Source organism: Anolis carolinensis, unplaced genomic scaffold (genome assembly GCF_035594765.1).
Source record: "Anolis carolinensis isolate JA03-04 unplaced genomic scaffold, rAnoCar3.1.pri scaffold_7, whole genome shotgun sequence".
Classification (NCBI taxonomy): domain Eukaryota; kingdom Metazoa; phylum Chordata; class Lepidosauria; order Squamata; family Dactyloidae; genus Anolis; species Anolis carolinensis.
Window position 1 is genome coordinate 31,532,406 of NW_026943818.1, and position 18,711 is coordinate 31,551,116.

Genomic DNA, 18,711 nt, shown 5'->3' on the forward strand with positions numbered 1-18,711 from the left:
AATAAAATTAATAAAAAATGCAAATAACATCAAATAAAAATTACACCATTTTTAACCAATACTACCACCACTTTGCCACAGCAACGCGTGGCCGGGCACAGCTAGTGTATATATATATATATATATATATATATATATATATATGCATTATATTTAATTGCATTATATATATATATATAAAGGTGATGTGGTGTTGTGGTGATGCTGGTAATGACGGGTTGGATTGAATGGGATTTCAGTGGCCTATCGGAGTGCGCCGTGCCCACCCAATCGGGTGAGCCCATGCTTCTTTCCCTCCCTCCTCCTCCTCCTCTTTCTTCTTTCATCAGCTTGACGTCAGGAGCTGCCGATGGGCAAGATGGCTGGATGCTAGGAAGCCTCGCTCTCGGAAGAAGAGAGGAAGATGCTCGGCCACACCATCCTCGCAGACAGACAAGAAACCGAATAGAAGGAAAACCAGAGAGGAAGAGCCATGTCTCTGCTCTGTGTGGGAGGTAAGGTGCCGGGGTGATGGGCATCCGCCTTCTCCATCCCTCAGACACATCGGCAGCATCCCTGCCCAGGTTTTGCATCACCCTCCCCATCACTGCCCTCCTCATCAGGCTCCTTGTCATACGGGAATCCCCCTCCTTCTCCATCCCTCTCTTTATATTCTCATATATGTTATATTTATATTTATATTCTCAAATATGTTATATGTGGGAATATAAACATAATTGCCCAGGATTTGCATCACCCTCCCCATCACTGCCCTCCTCATCAGGCTCCTTGTCATACGGGAATCCCCCTCCTTCTCCATCCCTCTCTTTATATTCTCAAATATGTTATATTTATATTTATATTCTCAAATATGTTATATGTCAGAATATAAAGATAATTGCCCAGGATTTGCATCACCCTCCCCATCACTGCCCTCCTCATCAGGCTCCTTGTCAAACGGGAATCCCCCTTCTCCGTCCCCTCTCTTTATATTATTATTATTATGTAATAGTATAATAATACAATTATTATATTCCCAAATATACTATATTTTGGAATATAAATATAAATAATTGCCCACGCTTTGTGTCACCCTCCCCATCACTGTCCTCCTCATCAGGCTCCTTGTCATATGGGCATCCCCCTTCTCTGTCCCCTCTCTTTATATATTCCTAAATATAATAACAATAATAATAATAATAATAATAATAATAATAATAATAATAATAATAATAATAATAAATGAATGGTATGGGGCATCCTTCATCTCTATTGATATATATATATATATATATTTATATATATATATAGGGAGTTGTGTGTCTATATATGTGTATTATATATATATATACACACACACATATAGTTGTATTATATTACATTTAATATAATATTAATACATTTAATTATATGTGTGTGTGTATGTGTATATAGGTGTATATATATAGGTGTGTGTGTAGTATTACTTATATCCATATATAGGTGTATTATATTACATTTAATATAATATTATTACATTTAATTATATATGTGTGTATAGGTGTATATAGGTGTAAATATATAGGTGTGTGTGTAGTACTTATATACACATGTAGGTGTATGATATTACATATTATATAATATTGTTACATTTAATTATATGTGTGTAGTATTACTTATATACACATATAGGTGTATAATATTACATATTATATAATATTACATTTAATTATATATGTGTATATAGGTGTATATAGGTGCAAATATATAGGTGCGTGTGTAGTACTTATATACACATATAGGTGTATGATATTACATATTATATAATATTGTTACATTTAATTATATGTGTGTATAGGTGTATATATATATAGGTGTGTGTTGTATTACTTATATACACATATAGGTGTATAATATTACATATTATATAATATTATTACAGTTAATTATATAGGTGCGTATAGGTGTATATAGGTGTGTGTTGTATTACTTATATAAATATATAGGTGTATTATGTTACATTTTATATAATATTATTACATTTAATTATATAGGTGCGTATAGGTGTATATAGGTATATATATAGGTGTGTGTTGTATTACTTATATAAATATATAGGTGTATTATGTTACATTTTATATAATATTATTACATTTAATTATATAGGTGTGTATAGGTGTATATAGGTATATATATAGGTGTGTGTTGTATTACTTATATACACATATAGGTGTATAATATTACATTTTATATAATATTATTACATTTAATTATATAGGTGCGTATAGGTGTATATAGGTATATATATAGGTGTGTGTTGTATTACTTATATACACATATAGGTGTATAATATTACATATTATATAATATTATTACAGTTAATTATATAGGTGCGTATAGGTGTATATAGGTATATATATAGGTGTGTGTTGTATTACTTATATACACATATAGGTGTATAATATTACATTTTATATAATATTATTACATTTAATTATATAGGTGTGTATATAGAGTGTCCTTTATCTCCATCACTCCCATATATATATATATATATTGCATTATTATTATTATTATTATTATTATTATTATTATTATTATTATTATTATGGGATTTCATTTGAGGCCCAGCGTCCCCGGTTAGTTAGTCCTGAATAATTGAATAATTCATGGCCTCCTTCCATTCATAAATTTCGGACTGACGGACGGAATGCAAACTGTCAATCAGGCGAGAGCGCCTGCCACTCAGGGAGGAGCATCCAGTCTGACCCCTCCCGACAGATGGCCACCCAGCCCTGTGTATAGAATACGTAAGAGTCCCAGAGTTGGAAGGAAGAGGACCCCAAAGGACATCCAGTCTGACCCCGTTTTCATCCTGGAGGGCACCATCCGATCCCTCCCGACAGATGGCCACCAGTCCCGCCTTCTGCTTCAAACCCATTTTGAGTGGAAAAGCTTGGGGAAAAGATGTCTCGCTTTCTCTCTGTCACCACGTTCGCGCTGCTATTTTTGGGCTCGGCTTGTGTGAAAAAAATTAAAATTCGCAGACGGTCGGCGGGGAGGGTTCGGCTGCGAGAGGGATCGAGGAGACAGAAATAGGTCTCGCTCTGTCGTTCCCAAAGAGAGTTGAAATCCATTATGATTATTATTATGATTATTACAAAGGCTGGGTGGCCATCTCTCGGGGGTGCCAGCTGTCAGCTCTAGTTTGTAGTGCGGTTTTCTTGTACTGGTTTTTTGTCCGATTATTATTATTATTATTATTATTATTATTATTATTATTATTATTATTATTATTATTATTGTAAAGGCTGGATGGTCCCTGGAGTTGCTATTATTATTATTCCCTTCAATTTTGTCAAGGAACTTTCCATGCCATGTTTTGTTGTGCCAGCTTTCAGCTCTAGTTTGTAGTGCGGTTTTCTTGTACTGGTTTTTTGTCTGATTATTATTATTATTATTATTATTGTAAAGGCTGGATGGTCCCTGGAGTTGCTATTATTATTATTATTTCCTTCAATTTTCTCAAGGAACTTTCCATGCCATGTTTTGTTGTGCCAGCTTTCAGCTCTAGTTTGTAGTGCGGTTTTCTTGTACTGGTTTTTTGTCTGTCTATTATTATTATTATTATTATTATTATTATTATTATTATTATTGCAAAGGCTGGATGACCCCTAGAGTTGCTATTATTATTATTTCCTTCAATTTTGTCAAGGAACTTTCCATGCCATGTTTTGTTGTGCCAGCTTTCAGCTCTAGTTTGTAGTGCGGTTTTCTTGTACTGGTTTTTTGTCTGTCTATTATTATTGTTGTTGTTTTTGTTGCAAAGGCTGGATGGTCCCTGGAGTTGCTATTATTATTATTCCCTTCAATTTTGTCAAGGAACTTTCCATGCAATGTTTTGTTGTGCCAGCTTTCAGCTCTAGTTTGTAGTGCGGTTTTCTTGTACTGGTTTTTTGTCTGTCTATTATTATTATTATTATTATTATTATTATTATTATTATTATTGCAAAGGCTGGATGGTCCCTGGAGTTGCTATTATTATTATTATTTCCTTCAATTTTCTCAAGGAACTTTCCATGCCATGTTTTGTTGTGCCAGCTTTCAGCTCTAGTTTGTAGTGCGGTTTTCTTGTACTGGTTTTTTGTCTGTCTATTATTATTGTTGTTGTTTTTGTTGCAAAGGCTGGATGGTCCCTGGAGTTGCTATTATTATTATTCCCTTCAATTTTGTCAAGGAACTTTCCATGCAATGTTTTGTTGTGCCAGCTTTCAGCTCTAGTTTGTAGTGCGGTTTTCTTGTACTGGTTTTTTGTCTGTCTATTATTATTATTATTATTATTATTATTATTATTATTATTATTGCAAAGGCTGGATGACCCCTAGAGTTGCTATTATTATTATTTCCTTCAATTTTGTCAAGGAACTTTCCATGCAATGTTTTGTTGTGCCAGCTGTCAGCTCTAGTTTGTAGTGCGGTTTTCTTTTACTGGTTTTTTGTCTGTCTATTATTATTATTGTTGTTGTTGCAAAGGCTGGATGGTCCCTGGAGTTGCTATTATTATTATTTCCTTCAATTTTGTCAAGGAACTTTCCATGCAATGTTTTGTTGTGCCAGCTGTCAACTCTAGTTTGTAGTGTGGTTTTCTTGTACTGGTTTTTTGTCTGTCTATTATTATTATTATTATTATTATTATTATTATTATTATTATTGCAAAGACTGGTTGGTCTCTGGAATTGCTATTTTATTATTATTATTATTATTATTATTATTATTATTATTATTATTATTGCAAAGGCTGGATGACCCCTGGTGTTGCAATTATTATTGTTGTTGTTGTTGTTGTTATTGCAAAGACTGGATGACCCCTGGAGTTGCTATTAGTATATTATTATTATTATTATTATTATTATTATTATTATTATTACTATTTTTACAAAGACTGAATGACCCCTGGGGTTGCTATTATTATTGTTGTTGTTGTTGCAAAGGCTGGATGGCCCCTGGGGTGGCTTTTACTATTATTATTAATTATATTATTATTATTATTATTACTACTACTACTATTATTATAAAGACTGAATGACCCCTGGGGTTGCTATTATTATTATTATTATTATTATTATTATTATTATTATTATTATTATTATTATTATTGCAAAGGCTGGATGGCCGCTGGGTTGGCTTTTACTATTATTATTATTATTATTATTATTATTATTATTATTATTATTATTATTATTACAAAGACTGAATGGCCCCTAGGGCTGCTATTATTATTATTATTATTATTATTATTATTATTATTATTATTATTATTGCAAAGGCTGGATGGTCCCTGGAGTTGCTATTATTATTATTTCCTTCAATTTTGTCAAGGAACTTTCCATGCAATGTTTTGTTGTGCCAGCTTTCAGCTCTAGTTTGTAGTGCGGTTTTCTTGTACTTTTTTTTGTTTGTCTATTATTATTATTATTATTATTATTATTATTATTATTATTATTATTATTATTATTGCAAAGGCTGTATGGCCCCTGGGGTTGCTTTTACTATTATTATTAATTATATTATTATTACTATTACTATTATTATTATTGCAAAGGCTGGATGGCTTTGTGGGTTTGTTTGAATGGATTCGTAGCGGGATTCGGACTCGGTTCCGCAACGGTTAAGCCCGGGTTTGGATTCCTCGCCGGCACATTTTTCCTCTTTGAACATGTGCTGCTGTTTCATAACAATTTGTTCCCAGCTTTAGAAAAGGGATCCAATCTGTTTCTCCTGGAAACGGGCCCAAGGCTGGAAGGGACCCCAGAGGTCATCCAGTCCACCCTAATGTGGCCGGATAGGAAGCCGGATGGAGATGTGGAAATAAGCTTCCTTGAGGTCTACTATCTCCCCGATTGAGTTGGGAGGGACCCCAGAGGACCCCTCCCGACAGATGCCCCCCCCCCCCGGCCTGTGTCTCTGAGCCTTTTCTCCTTCGTGGCCTCGGGAAAAAGCATCAATGAATCCATAGAGTCGTTTCAGCACGAAGAAGCGCTCCGTCACGCTGACGACGAGGACGAGGTCTGGGAAGTAGGTCAAGCGTTTTCCCAGAAGCGGGAGCCAAGGAGGCGCGGGTTGTCCCGAGCCGGAGGACGCCGGTCCAAGTACACCGGCGAGGGAGCGGGGCGGAGGCAGGACTCGCTTTCTCGGAATCGTGCGAGGCACAACCCGATCCCTCCCGACAGATGGCCGCCCAATTCAATCATGGTTCAAATATTGTAAACATTCAGCATAATAATGATAATGATAATAATAATTCAATCATGGTTCAAATATTGTAAACATTCGTCATAATAATAATAATAATAATAATAATTCAATCATGGTTCAAATATTGTAAACATTTGTCATAATAATAATAATAATTCAATCATGGTTCAAATATTGTAAACATTCAGCATAATAATGATAATGATAATAATTCAATCATGGTTCAAATATTGTAAACATTTGTCATAATAATAATAATAATAATAATAATAATAATAATTCAATCATGGTTCAAATATTGTAAACATTCATCATAATAATAATAATAATTCAATCATGGTTCAAATATTGTAAACATTAATAATAATAATAATAATAATTCAATCATGGTTCAAATATTGTAAACATTTGTCATAATAATAATAATAATAATTCAATCATGGTTCAAATATTGTAAACATTCGTCATAATAATAATAATAATAATAATAATTCAATCATGGTTCAAATATTGTAAACATTTGTCATAATAATAATAATAATAATTCAATCATGGTTCAAATATTGTAATCATTCATAATAATAATAATAATAATAATAATAATAACAACAACAATTCATTCATGGTCCAAGTATTGTCATTGTTTGAGGCCTAACCCTCTTGTTTTCTTCTTCTTTCTTCCAGTCAAGAAAGCCAAGTTTGATGGCCCTCAAGGTGAGTTCTCGTCTTCTCCTCTTTCTACACTTGTTAATGGAAACCCAGAATGGTCTATTCTTCTACAACTTTGTGAAAATGATAAATAGATTAGAGCAACCAAAGCGGGAAGGAGTATTTGTAAAGTAGGGGGGGCGGGAATCAATAGAAGCTGTCGATATTGAATAAGGAATGGACGAGTCGACCAGACCTTTCTCTCCGCTGACCGTTGACCGTGTCCTCTTTTCTCTCGGGCAGAGAAGTTCAACACCTACGTGACCCTCAAAGTCCAGAATGTGAAGAGCACGACCATCGCGGTGCGCGGAAACCTTCCGTGCTGGGAACAGGATTTCATGTTGTAAGTCGGACTCCGAAAGGGGTATCTGGAGGACCTCTGGTTGTCTAGAGCTTTGGATTTTGCCTGGCATGTTGTAGGATGGAGATGTGGAGATAGTAGACATGTCCAAAAAATCGTTTTGAATCATATATCGGAATTATTTCGGATTGTTCTCGCTTTTTGATACGCATTCCGAGACATTGTCTCACAGCGCAACCAGCAATGTCATTCGAACCATTGCTGGCCCATTCTCTAATTGTCTCTTAATGTTTCGTTAATCCCCCCCCCCCAATTTTTTTTAAAATATATTTTTAAAAATATTTTAATTTTTTTTTTTGGTTTCTTCAACCTACCTTGAATGGTTGAATGCTTCCCCCCCCAAATTTTTAAATATATATTTTAAAATATTTTTTTAAAAAAATTTTGTTTCTGCAACCTACCTTGAATGGGAGCCTAGCGCAGCCTAACATGGCTGCCGCTCCCCGGCCAATCAGAAGCTTCCATGATGGACGCAAAGGTGGGGGCTAACATCCTCTGTGTCCACATGGAAGATTGCCATACAAGCCCGGTGTGTAGCGATTGCGCATGCGCGTCCCCCATTTTAGAAACATTTAGAATCATTACGAATTTTCGGAAATAGCCGAAATTTTTGGGTGAAAAAATTGGAAATACTTTCTATATCGAAGCGCCAGCGCCCCCTACTTTAGAAACGAGAATTGAAACATTTTTGTTCATCGATCGGACATGCCTAGGAGATAGGCCTCCTTGAGGTCTACTATTAATGTCTAGAGCCTTGGATTTGCTCGGCAAGTTTTAGGATGGAGATGTGGAGATAAGTCTCCTTGAGGTCTACTATTTCCCCGATTATGTGAGTCTTCTTCTTGCAGTGAGATCAACCGTCTGGATCTGGGCCTGACCGTGGAAGTGTGGAACAAGGGCCTTATCTGGGACACCATGGTGGGCACGGTGTGGATCCCCCTCAGCACCATCCGACAGTCCAACGAGGTGGGTCCCATCCCATAACTTGGGGGGCAGTGAATCCATTCCAGGTCTTGGCTGGCCGTAGAAGAGCTCTCGGCGGAGTCCCGCACTTTGGGGATCTCCTTGAAGGCCAAGATTGGAACCTGGAATGAATTTGTGGCATCCTAGGGTTGGAAGAGACCACCAGACCATGGTATTCTCCATCCCGTTGGAACAGAAAACATGGGATATCTCTACTTGGACATTATCTCCTCTCAGCTATGTTGTGGGGAGACAAATGTCCCACTGACTTGAAGGCTTGGAGAGCTTCCTTGAAGGAAGCCATTGGTTCAATGCTTTGGAGAGTTCTCTTGAAGGAACCCATTGACTGAGAGCCTTGGAAAGTTCTCTTGAAGGAACCCATTGACTCAGAGCCTCAGAAAACTCCCTTGAAGGAACACTTTGGCTCCATGCTTTGGAGAGTTCTCTTGAAGGAACCCATTGACTCAGAGACTTGGAGAACTTCCTTGAAGAAACTCTTTGGCTCAATGTTTTGGAGAGTTCTCTTGAAGGAACCCATGGAGAGCTTCCTTGAAGGAACCCATTGACTCAGAGCCTTGGAGAACTTCCTTGAAGGAACCCATTGACTCAGAAAACTCTCTTGAAGGAAACCCTTGGTTCAATGTTTTGGAGAGTTCTCTTGAAGGAACCCATGGAGAACTTCCTTGAAGGAACCCATTGACTCAGAGCCTTGGAAAACTTCCTTGAAGGAACCCTTTGTCTCCATGCTTTGGAGAGTTCTCTTGAAGGAACCCATTGACTTAGAACCTTGGAGAGCTTCCTTGAAGGAACACATTGACTCAGAACCTTGGAGAGCTTCCTTGAAGGAACCCATGGAGAGCTTCCTTGAAGGAACCCATTGACTCAGAGCCTTGGAGAGCTTCCTTGAAGGAACCCATGGAGAGCTTCCTTGAAGGAACCCATTGACTCAGAGCCTTGGAGAACTTCCTTGAAGGAACCCATTGACTCAGAAAACTCTCTTGAAGGAAACCCTTGGTTCAATGTTTTGGAGAGTTCTCTTGAAGGAACCCATGGAGAACTTCCTTGAAGGAACCCATTGACTCAGAGCCTTGGAAAACTTCCTTGAAGGAACCCTTTGTCTCCATGCTTTGGAGAGTTCTCTTGAAGGAACCCATTGACTTAGAACCTTGGAGAGCTTCCTTGAAGGAACACATTGACTCAGAACCTTGGAGAGCTTCCTTGAAGGAACCCATGGAGAGCTTCCTTGAAGGAACCCATTGACTCAGAGCCTTGGAGAGCTTCCTTGAAGGAACCCATGGAGAGCTTCCTTGAAGGAACCCATTGACTCAGAGCCTTGGAGAACTTCCTTGAAGGAACCCATTGACTCAGAAAACTCTCTTGAAGGAAACCCTTGGTTCAATGTTTTGGAGAGTTCTCTTGAAGGAACCCATGGAGAACTTCCTTGAAGGAACCCATTGACTCAGAGCCTTGGAGAACTTCCTTGAAGGAACCCCTTGTCTCCATGCTTTGGAGAGTTTTCTTGAAGGAACCCATTGACTTAGAACCTTGGAGAGCTTCCTTTGGCTCCGTGCTTTGGAGAGTTCTCTTGAAGGAACCCATGGAGAACTTCCTTGAAGGAACCCATTGACTCAGAGCCTTGGAGAACTTCCTTGAAGGAACCCATTGACTCAGAGCCTTGGAGAACTTCCTTGAAGGAACCCCTTGTCTCCATGCTTTGGAGAGTTCTCTTGAAGGAACCCGTTGACTTAGAACCTTGGAGAGCTTCCTTGAAGTCCTACTGGTTCAACCCTTGGTCTCGTGATATCTCTCCTCCTTCCTGTCCACACAGGACGGCCCCGGTGTGTGGCTGACCCTCGACTCCCACGTCATCATGACAGACAACGAAATCTCCGGGACCAAGGACCCCACATTCCACCGCATCCTTCTGGACACCCGCTTTGAGCTCCCACTCGGTAGGTAAACGCTCTTGAGACGTTGAGGCGAAACGCTGTCCGCGCCAAAATCTCGGAGAGGTTGCATTGTTTGTATCGCCTTCTGTTTCTCTCTCGTCTTCCAGACATTCCCGAAGAAGAAGCGCGGTATTGGGTCAAGGAGCTGGAACGGCTCAACGCAATGCGGGACCAAGACGACGTAAGTTTCTGACGTGGTTGTAAAATGTCACGATTCAATTTGTCGAAACGTCGATACCGAACCTTAGGTCAGGGCCGACCATGAACACTCTTCTCCCATTCCTAGAAAGTTTCAGAAAATTGTATTTTTGACCTCCTGGCTGTACATCTGAGGGTGTTTTAATGACTTTCCTTGTTTTGTTTTGTTTTGTTTTCTAGGAAAAACCACTTCCGGTCCCGGGCTCCCAGTGCTGTAAGTAAAGATGGAAATAATATTTGATCTATAATGTGGTTTCCTCATGGGAAGAAACTCAGATCGAGGAGAATCTTCGCAGTTTCGAATTCATTCCGTGCTTAAATCCGCACCGGTTCGATTTGTATGAAAAATCGTTTTCTGTGCAGAAAATTCACCGAAAATGACATAACTTGGATTTGCATATTGTGTGTGTGTGTAGAATAAGTCCTGAATTGCAAGTTGTGCGGTTTTCTTGTAATACAGGGAGAGAGAAAGAAGCACTCAATGTCACTAATTATTTAATTAACAGTAATTATTTGATCAATTTATATTAATTATTTGATTGATGTCGATTATTTGTTTGATTAATATTCATTATTTGATTGATTTATATTATTTGATTATCAATTTATATCATTTGGTCCTTTAATATTAATTGATTGATTAATGCTGATTATTTAATTAATAGTAATTATTTGATCAGCTTATACTACTTGATTGATTGACGTCAGCTATTTAATTAATAGTAATTATTTGATCAATGTATATTTATTCTTTGATTGACTGATATTAATTATTTAATTACTAGTAATTATTTGATTACTTGATATTAATTATGTGATTGGTATTAATTAATTATTTGATTAATTGATTAATATATAGATATTCGGTTCTATATCATAGAGCGTGACTCCATGGTCAACGTCCACCATAGAGTTTACGCTGGAGGACGACCCTGAGATTCCTGAGATCTCTGGTTGTCTCTTGAACATCTCATTTGGGTCCTATTACAGCTTAGGTTCCAACAACGCCCATTGTCCCCAATGATAACGGACTGGGGTCCCTGGGGTGGCCCCACTTGGCTTTGTCTCCCCTTTCCCCCTTTGTGTCTTCTTCTCCTTCCACATCTCCCTGTCCTTGGTTGAGCCTCCAGAAGCTCGAGATCCCTTCCTTTCGAGATGTAGGGTTCCTCCAAACTTGGATGACTGGCTCTCCTTGGAGTGGCCTTGTCTCTCAAAGGGACATGTCTTCTTGGTTCTCTCCTTGTAGGCAACTGGAATTATTTTGGCTGGGGAGATCAACACAGTAAGTATGCAAAACCCTTCGACCCCTTCTCTCCTGTTCCGACTCGGGTCCCAGAAACACCGATACTCGGTTTCATCTCCTTGTTGGGTTCCAAGCTAGTCTTAACCTCCTCTTTTGAGGACAGGTGGAAACTAAAAGTGAAGTCTATAGAGATATGACTCTTTTGGAAATATTCCATATTATTTAGCATTAGGGGTGGAGGGAATTTTATAGTATCCAAACAGAATCCATGAAAGCAAGGCACGAACTGTCGGTCGTAACGGCTACACCCGGCCAGATATCGATAAGAGCAAATGCCGAAGTCGGGCCTCCTGAACAGAACGGAAGTCCAGCTTCATTTCATCCAAAATTATGTTGATGATCAACTGGATGCGTCTACACATGTTGTTTGGAGCCCACTCGGGACCGTGACGGACTCCCGGGAGTGGCGGTTTTGCACAGAAGGCAGAAAACTACAAACTCCCAGGGTTCTGTAGTTCAATGGTTCCCACACTTATTTGGCCTACTGCCCCCTGGAAAGGGGGGCGTGGCTTAGAGGAGTGGGCGTGGCTCCTGCTCACGAGGGCGGGGCTGAGCCTCTCCCCGAGTCCAAGATGCAGGGCTGTGAGGAGAGGCGGGCGGGGCCACAAATGGGAGGCCAGGACTGGGATGGGCGGAGTTACGAGCTCTGAAGCAGGGCTGAGCTTCTATCCCTGTCCTGGACACAGGGGGTGTGGCTAGAGAAGGGGAGGGGCCTCTTCCCAAGTTCCTGATGGGGCTGAACCTCTATGACGGGAGGGAGATAGAGGCTCAGCCCTGTCTCGCGCTCTTGGGAAGAGGCCCCGCCCCCACCCCTAGCCCCGCCCTTTAGTCCTAAAAGGCCTCTCAGGAGAGATATAGAGGCTCAGCCCTGTCTCAGGCTCTTGGGAAGAGGCCCCGCCCCCACCCCTAGCCCCGCCCTTTAGTCCTAAAAGGCCTCTCAGGAGAAATATAGAGGCTCAGCCCTGTCTCAGGCTCTTGGGAAGAAGCCACACCCCTCCCCTGTTCACAGTTCTAAGAGGTCCACTCACAACGTGAAGCATGATGTGTTCCCTCTTTGGTTTTAGGCCTGGACACGGAAGGGTCTCCTGTAAGTTCCGACCCATGATCCCGTCATGTATGTCCCTCGTGCCCTTCCCTTCCCTCTCCAACCTCTTCCACCGAAGGCCAAGAGAAGGGACTATGTTCCGGTGGAGTGGCCCATTCAACCATGACTTTCTTGGCCACTTAAACTCCCATGGATGACCATCTCCTTTTGGAGCTCCTTGCCTAGGTCTTTCACCCGCCGACGTAACTTTTCTGCATACCCAAAACAATGGTGGCCATTCTCTTGCGGAGTTGTTGCTACTCCCGTTAGTAACCTAGATTATGACCCTTGAAACTGTATCGCCACTCACCCCAACATCCACCTCTTAACAAGTAGGGATGTGCACAAAATCGGTTTGGTGTCCTGGATTCGGGGGATTCGGATCCCAAATGCACGAAAACGGGCATTGACGGCGCCCGGGGAATGAAGGGAGTTGAGGTTTCCCTCTGTGTGTGTTTCTCATTTTCTTTCACAGCCAATCAGAGGCCAAGTTGACTGTGTCCAGTCTCCTCCCCTCTTGTGGCATGCGCTTGGGACTTCAGTTCCCGATCTGTCATTGGTTCGGCGAGCGAATCGGTTCACCGAAAACGATAGGGATTTTCCCTGAATTGCACGCCTCTAACTTCATGACTTCCATGTCAGCGGGGAAGTGAATCCGCTCTGCGACGGAAACCAAGAGCAGATTCACTGCCTCTCTAACCCGGAGTGGGGTTGCTTGGGGCGATCTCTGTATTTTGTGTCCACAATTAACTGTTGTTGACAGAGCCGTCCTTAGGTATTTTAATGTAGTAGGCAAAGGGCCAGGAGGCGTGGCCAGGCCACTCGGGCCGCATGGCAACAAGGCCCAGGCCGCAGCGGGAAGGCCCGTCCCAAAGGTGGCGGGGGGTTGCGCCACCCTCCCGGGGGCCTCGATGGCGCCCCCGGGAAGATGGCGCCACAGGCAAATGCCTAGATTGCCTGGCGGTTGGACCGCCTCTGGTCATTGGCCATCGGGGTGATGGGAAAGTGGAAGTTGGTGATGTTTTCCTCCACCGTTTTGTGTCTTCCGCTCCCCCAGATGACGATCCGGACAGTACGGTGGACGACCGGGACAGCGACTACCGCAGTGAGACCAGCAACAGCATCCCGCCTCCTTATTACACCACGTCGCAGCCCAACGCTTCGGTCCACCAGTACCCCATCCGCCACCAGCAGCGCGGCTCCCGCGATTCCTACTCCGACTCCATGCAGGGCTATGGGACGGACTACTCCGACCATCGGCCAATCAGGTAGAGTGGGCGGAGCCTGGGGAGGGAACGGCTGGTGGGCATCCAAGGAATATTAGCAAAGATCCATGAAAGCAGGGCTCGTGCTCTCGGTCGTAATGGCTACACCCGGCCAGATATCGATAAGAGCAAATGCTGTACCGAATTTGGGAGAACTAACCCGATGGACACCGAAATCTGACCTTCCCTATCTAGTTTTATCTCCTCCATATAAACTTGATAACTAACCATCCTAAATATATCGATTGGTAAAAGCATCCACAGAGCTCGATTTGGTAGGTTGGGATCCTCCCAGTTGTAGGTCTTGAGTTCTCCTTGCTCGGGTTCTCCACGGATATACAGCATGGACTCATGTATAAGTCTAGGGCAGGTTTGGGGTCCAATGTTATGGATTTTGATATGGATACCTCCGGGGTCCTTCCGCACGGACGGAAAAGAGCAATTGTCATCTCGGTAACTCTTGGTCATTGCCCTTTTCCTATTGCAGTGAAGTTGACGTAGTTGGAGCTTCGTTTAGATCCTCCAGGAAGGGAGTAAGCACTCGCCTTTTGGGTGATACAATACTCACATTGAGCCATGGATAAGTCAATCCAGGTCTGACATTTGGGCCGAAAATGTCTAGACTTAGACACGAGTACCTACTAGGGCTGTGTGAATTTGTTCTGTTTTCCTTCTGTTTCCGTTTCAAATTTTGGTTGCCCCCTGTTCTGTATTCCGGAAGATTCCGGAAGATTAGGAGCAGACTGTTCAGGTTTATAATCCGGAACCCCGAGTTCTGTTTTCATTTCGGGAAGCAAATGAAATGGGGCTCAGCTGAAATTCTAAATGAAAACAGAACAAAAACGGAATGAAAACGGAACAAAAACGGAACGAAAACAGAATGAAAACAGAACAAAACAGAACAAAACAGAACAAAAACAGAATGAAACAGAACGAAAACAGAATGAAAACAGAACAAAAACAGAACAAAAACAGAACGAAAACTGAACAAAAACAGAACGATTCTGTGCTGTTTTGCACAATCCTAAATCTCTCCGTAATGTTGTGGTCGAAGCCATAGTATCACTGGGTTGTTGTGTATTTTCCGGGCTGTATGGCCATGTTCCAGAACCATTCTCTCCTGACGTTTCGCCCACATCTATGGCAGGCATCCTCAGAGGTTGTGAGGTATATGGAGAAATTATTATAATAATAATTAAGAAATAATAATTAAGAAATTAAGCAAGGAAGGTTTATATATCTGTGGAAAGAACTCGTCTGTTGGAGACCAGTGTGAACGTTCATTAGCATTGAATGGCCTTCCCAGCCTCGCATCCTGGTCTGGGAGAATCCTTTGTTCAGAGTCAATAGCTGTCCCCTGATAGATCCCTGTCTGGAATTCTTTTTTAAAAATACTTTTTATTAAGATTTCTTTTATAATATAATAATAATATAATAGTAATAAAGAAGAAAAAGGAATAAAAAAAAATACTTTTTGCCTGTCTGGAATTCTTCTGTTTTCAGAGTGTTGCTCGTTTTGTTATTTACTGTTCTGATTTTGGAGGGGTTTTTTTTTTCAATACTGAGAGCCAAAAGGAACATGCACGGAAAATACACAACAACCCTGTGATGAAAGCTGTCGATAACACATCTTATTACTCCCCGATTACCTTCCCCTAGTCTTGGCCCCGGAAGGTGATAACATCTTATTACTCCCCGATTACCTTCCCCTAGTATTGGCCCCGGAAGGTGATAACATCTTATTAGTCCCTGATTACCTTCCCCTAGTATTGGCCCTGGAAGGTGATAACATCTTATTAGTCCCCGATTACCTTCCCCTAGTATTGGCCCCGGAAGGTGATAACATCTTATTACTCCCCGATTACCTTCCCCTAGTATTGACCCCGGAAGGTGATAACATCTTATTACTCCCCGATTACCTTCCCCTAGTATTGACCCCGGAAGGTGATAACATCTTATTACTCCCCAATGACTTTCCCCTAGTATTGGCCCCGGAAGGTGATAACATCTTATTACTCCCCAATTACCTTCCCCTAGTATTGACCCCGGAAGGTGATAACGTCTTATTACTCCCCGATTACCTTCCCCTAGTATTGGTCCCGGAAGGTGATAACATCTTATTACTCCCCGATTACCTTCCCCTAGTATTGGCCCCGGAAAGTGATAACGTCTTATTACTCCCCGATTACCTTCCCCTAGTATTGGTCCCGGAAGGTGATAACGTCTTATTACTCCCCGATTACCTTCCCCTAGTATTGGTCCCGGAAGGTGATAACATCTTATTACTCCCCGATTACCTTCCCCTAGTATTGACCCCGGAAGGTGATAACATCTTATTACTCCCCGATTACCTTCCCCTAGTATTGACCCCGGAAGGTGATAACATCTTATTACTCCCCGATGACTTTCCCCTAGTATTGACCCCGGAAGGTGATAACATCTTATTACTCCCCGATTACTTTCCCCTAGTCTTGGCCCCGGAAGGTGATATGATTCCCCGGATGCAAAGCAGGCTGGTCTCTTTCTCTCTGGTGTGCTGACCCTTTTCCTCTCCCCCCATCCCCTTCCCCGCTCCCCCCGGCAGACGCTACGGTAGCGTAGATTCTGCCGCCAACGGGCCCAGCGACGCGGAGTCTGCTTCCGGGTCAAGCAGGCGCACGAGTCGCCAGCCCTCCCTCGAGAGCAGGCGCTCTTTAGACCTATCGGATAGGTGGGTCTCTCTCAATCTCTCTCTTTCTATATATATATATATATATATCTCGTGTCTTCTTCTCTGCTGTGTCCTGTGGTCCTGAGTATTATTTGTGCCGCCAACTGGCTTAGGCCGCCCACCTCCATCCAGCTTTGGCTTCCGGGACAGTCACCACTCTCTATCCTCCGCCCGTCTCACCCATTTCCAGGACAGATACTTAGACACGTAAATGTCAGGACCATAAGACATTTGGGCGTGACATTTCATGTGTCGCCGATATCTCGTTGATAATTCTCTGCTGTGTCCCGTGATCCTGAGTATTATTTGTGCCGCCAACTGGCTTAGGCCGCCCGCATCCATCCAGCTTTGGCTTCCAGGACGGTCACCATTCCACCATCCTCCGCCCGTCTCACCCATTGCCAGGACAGATACAACCATTAATCCCTGCCCCCGCCCCCCAACCAACATTGCCAAGGCTGGAGGTTTGGTTTCGGCCTAATCCAGGCACGTCTGGTGACTTGTCTGCATGTGCTTCCCATGGGCCTCTGCGCGTGCTCAGAGGCCGCTTGGGCTCCCAGGTCTTGTCCACAGTGCTCCCTTGGTCACTTGTATTCCTCGCTCTGGAGTGACGTGACTTTCTTTGGTCCAAGAGGGGGAGTATGTGACAGTAAACGTCAGGCAGAGCTTTGTCGTCTGTGGTCGTCCAGATACCTTAACCAGCATGGGTTGGGTCACACTGAGCTTCCCAGTGTTGGACATCAAGGAAGGTGTCCCAGCCCGAGCTTTTCCATCTGTGTGGTTTGGTGCTTCTGTGGCTTGTCTCTCATTGTGCCGCCAGTCAGAGGACCCCGTGGATAGAAATGTCCACATGACATTCCATAGTTCATTTGGGTGCAAAAGATATGGCTTCTGAGAGGTGGGCAGACCCTAGGAACCACCTTGGCCAACCCCATCTGACCATTTAGAAAGGCTTGATTGAGACTGGGATTGGGTGGGCAGACTCCAGGAACCATCTTGGCCAACCCCATCTGACCATTTAGAAAGGCTTGATTGAGACTGGGATTGGGTGGGCAGACCCCAGGAACCATCTTGGCCTACCCCATCTGACCATCTAGAAAGGTTTGATTGAAACTGGGATTGGGTGGGCAGACTCCAGGAACCACCTTGGCCAACCCCATCTGACCATTTAGAAAGGCTTGATTGAAACTGGGATTGGGTGGGCAGACCCCCAGGAACCACCTTGGCCAACCCCATCTGACCATTTAGAAAGGCTTGATTGAGACTGGGATTGGGTGGGCAGACCCCAGGAACCACCTTGGCCAACCCCATCTGACCATCTAGAAAGGTTTGATTGAAACTGGGATTGGGTGGGCAGACCCCCAGGAACCACCTTGGCCAACCCCATCTGACCATTTAGAAAGGCTTGATTGAGACTGGGATTGGGTGGGCAGACCCCAGGAACCACCTTGGCCAACCCCATCTGACCATCTAGAAAGGTTTGATTGAAACTGGGATTGGGTGGGCAGACTCCAGGAACCACCTTGGCCAACCCCATCTGACCATTTAGAAAGGCTTGATTGAAACTGGGATTGGGTGGGCAGACCCCCAGGAACCACCTTGGCCAACCCCATCTGACCATTTAGAAAGGCTTGATTGAGACTGGGATTGGGTGGGCAGACCCCAGGAACCATCTTGGCCTACCCCATCTGACCATCTAGAAAGGCTTGATTGAAACTGGGATTGGGTGGGCAGACCCCCAGGAACCACCTTGGCCAACCCCATCTGACCATTTAGAAAGGCTTGATTGAGACTGGGATTGGGTGGGCAGACCCCAGGAACCACCTTGGCCAACCCCATCTGACCATCTAGAAAGGTTTGATTGAAACTGGGATTGGGTGGGCAGACTCCAGGAACCACCTTGGCCAACCCCATCTGACCATTTAGAAAGGCTTGATTGAAACTGGGATTGGGTGGG

At 42.7% G+C, this 18,711-nt stretch overlaps 1 protein-coding gene across 7 annotated transcripts in view; it reads left to right on the plus strand.

Annotated features, from left to right (window-relative positions):
* Positions 1 to 312: 312 nt before the first annotated feature.
* unc13a (unc-13 homolog A) overlaps positions 313 to 18,711 on the plus strand; it is an 89,213-nt gene continuing 70,814 nt past the window's right edge. For 2 of the 7 annotated variants that reach the window (XM_062960104.1, XM_062960103.1), the window contains exons 1-10: positions 318 to 494; positions 6,898 to 6,927; positions 7,165 to 7,264; positions 8,131 to 8,248; positions 10,074 to 10,197; positions 10,302 to 10,375; positions 10,573 to 10,606; positions 11,639 to 11,674; positions 13,837 to 14,047; positions 16,629 to 16,754. In XM_062960104.1, coding sequence (XP_062816174.1) covers positions 473 to 494; positions 6,898 to 6,927; positions 7,165 to 7,264; positions 8,131 to 8,248; positions 10,074 to 10,197; positions 10,302 to 10,375; positions 10,573 to 10,606; positions 11,639 to 11,674; positions 13,837 to 14,047; positions 16,629 to 16,754 — 875 coding nt within the window. In that variant the 5' untranslated portion in view covers positions 318 to 472. Of the gene's footprint in view, positions 495 to 6,897; positions 6,928 to 7,164; positions 7,265 to 8,130; positions 8,249 to 10,073; positions 10,198 to 10,301; positions 10,376 to 10,572; positions 10,607 to 11,638; positions 11,675 to 13,836; positions 14,048 to 16,628; positions 16,755 to 18,711 lie in introns of all 7 variants that reach the window. The other 5 variants (XM_062960107.1, XM_062960108.1, XM_062960106.1 and 2 more) reach the window with 4 other exon arrangements.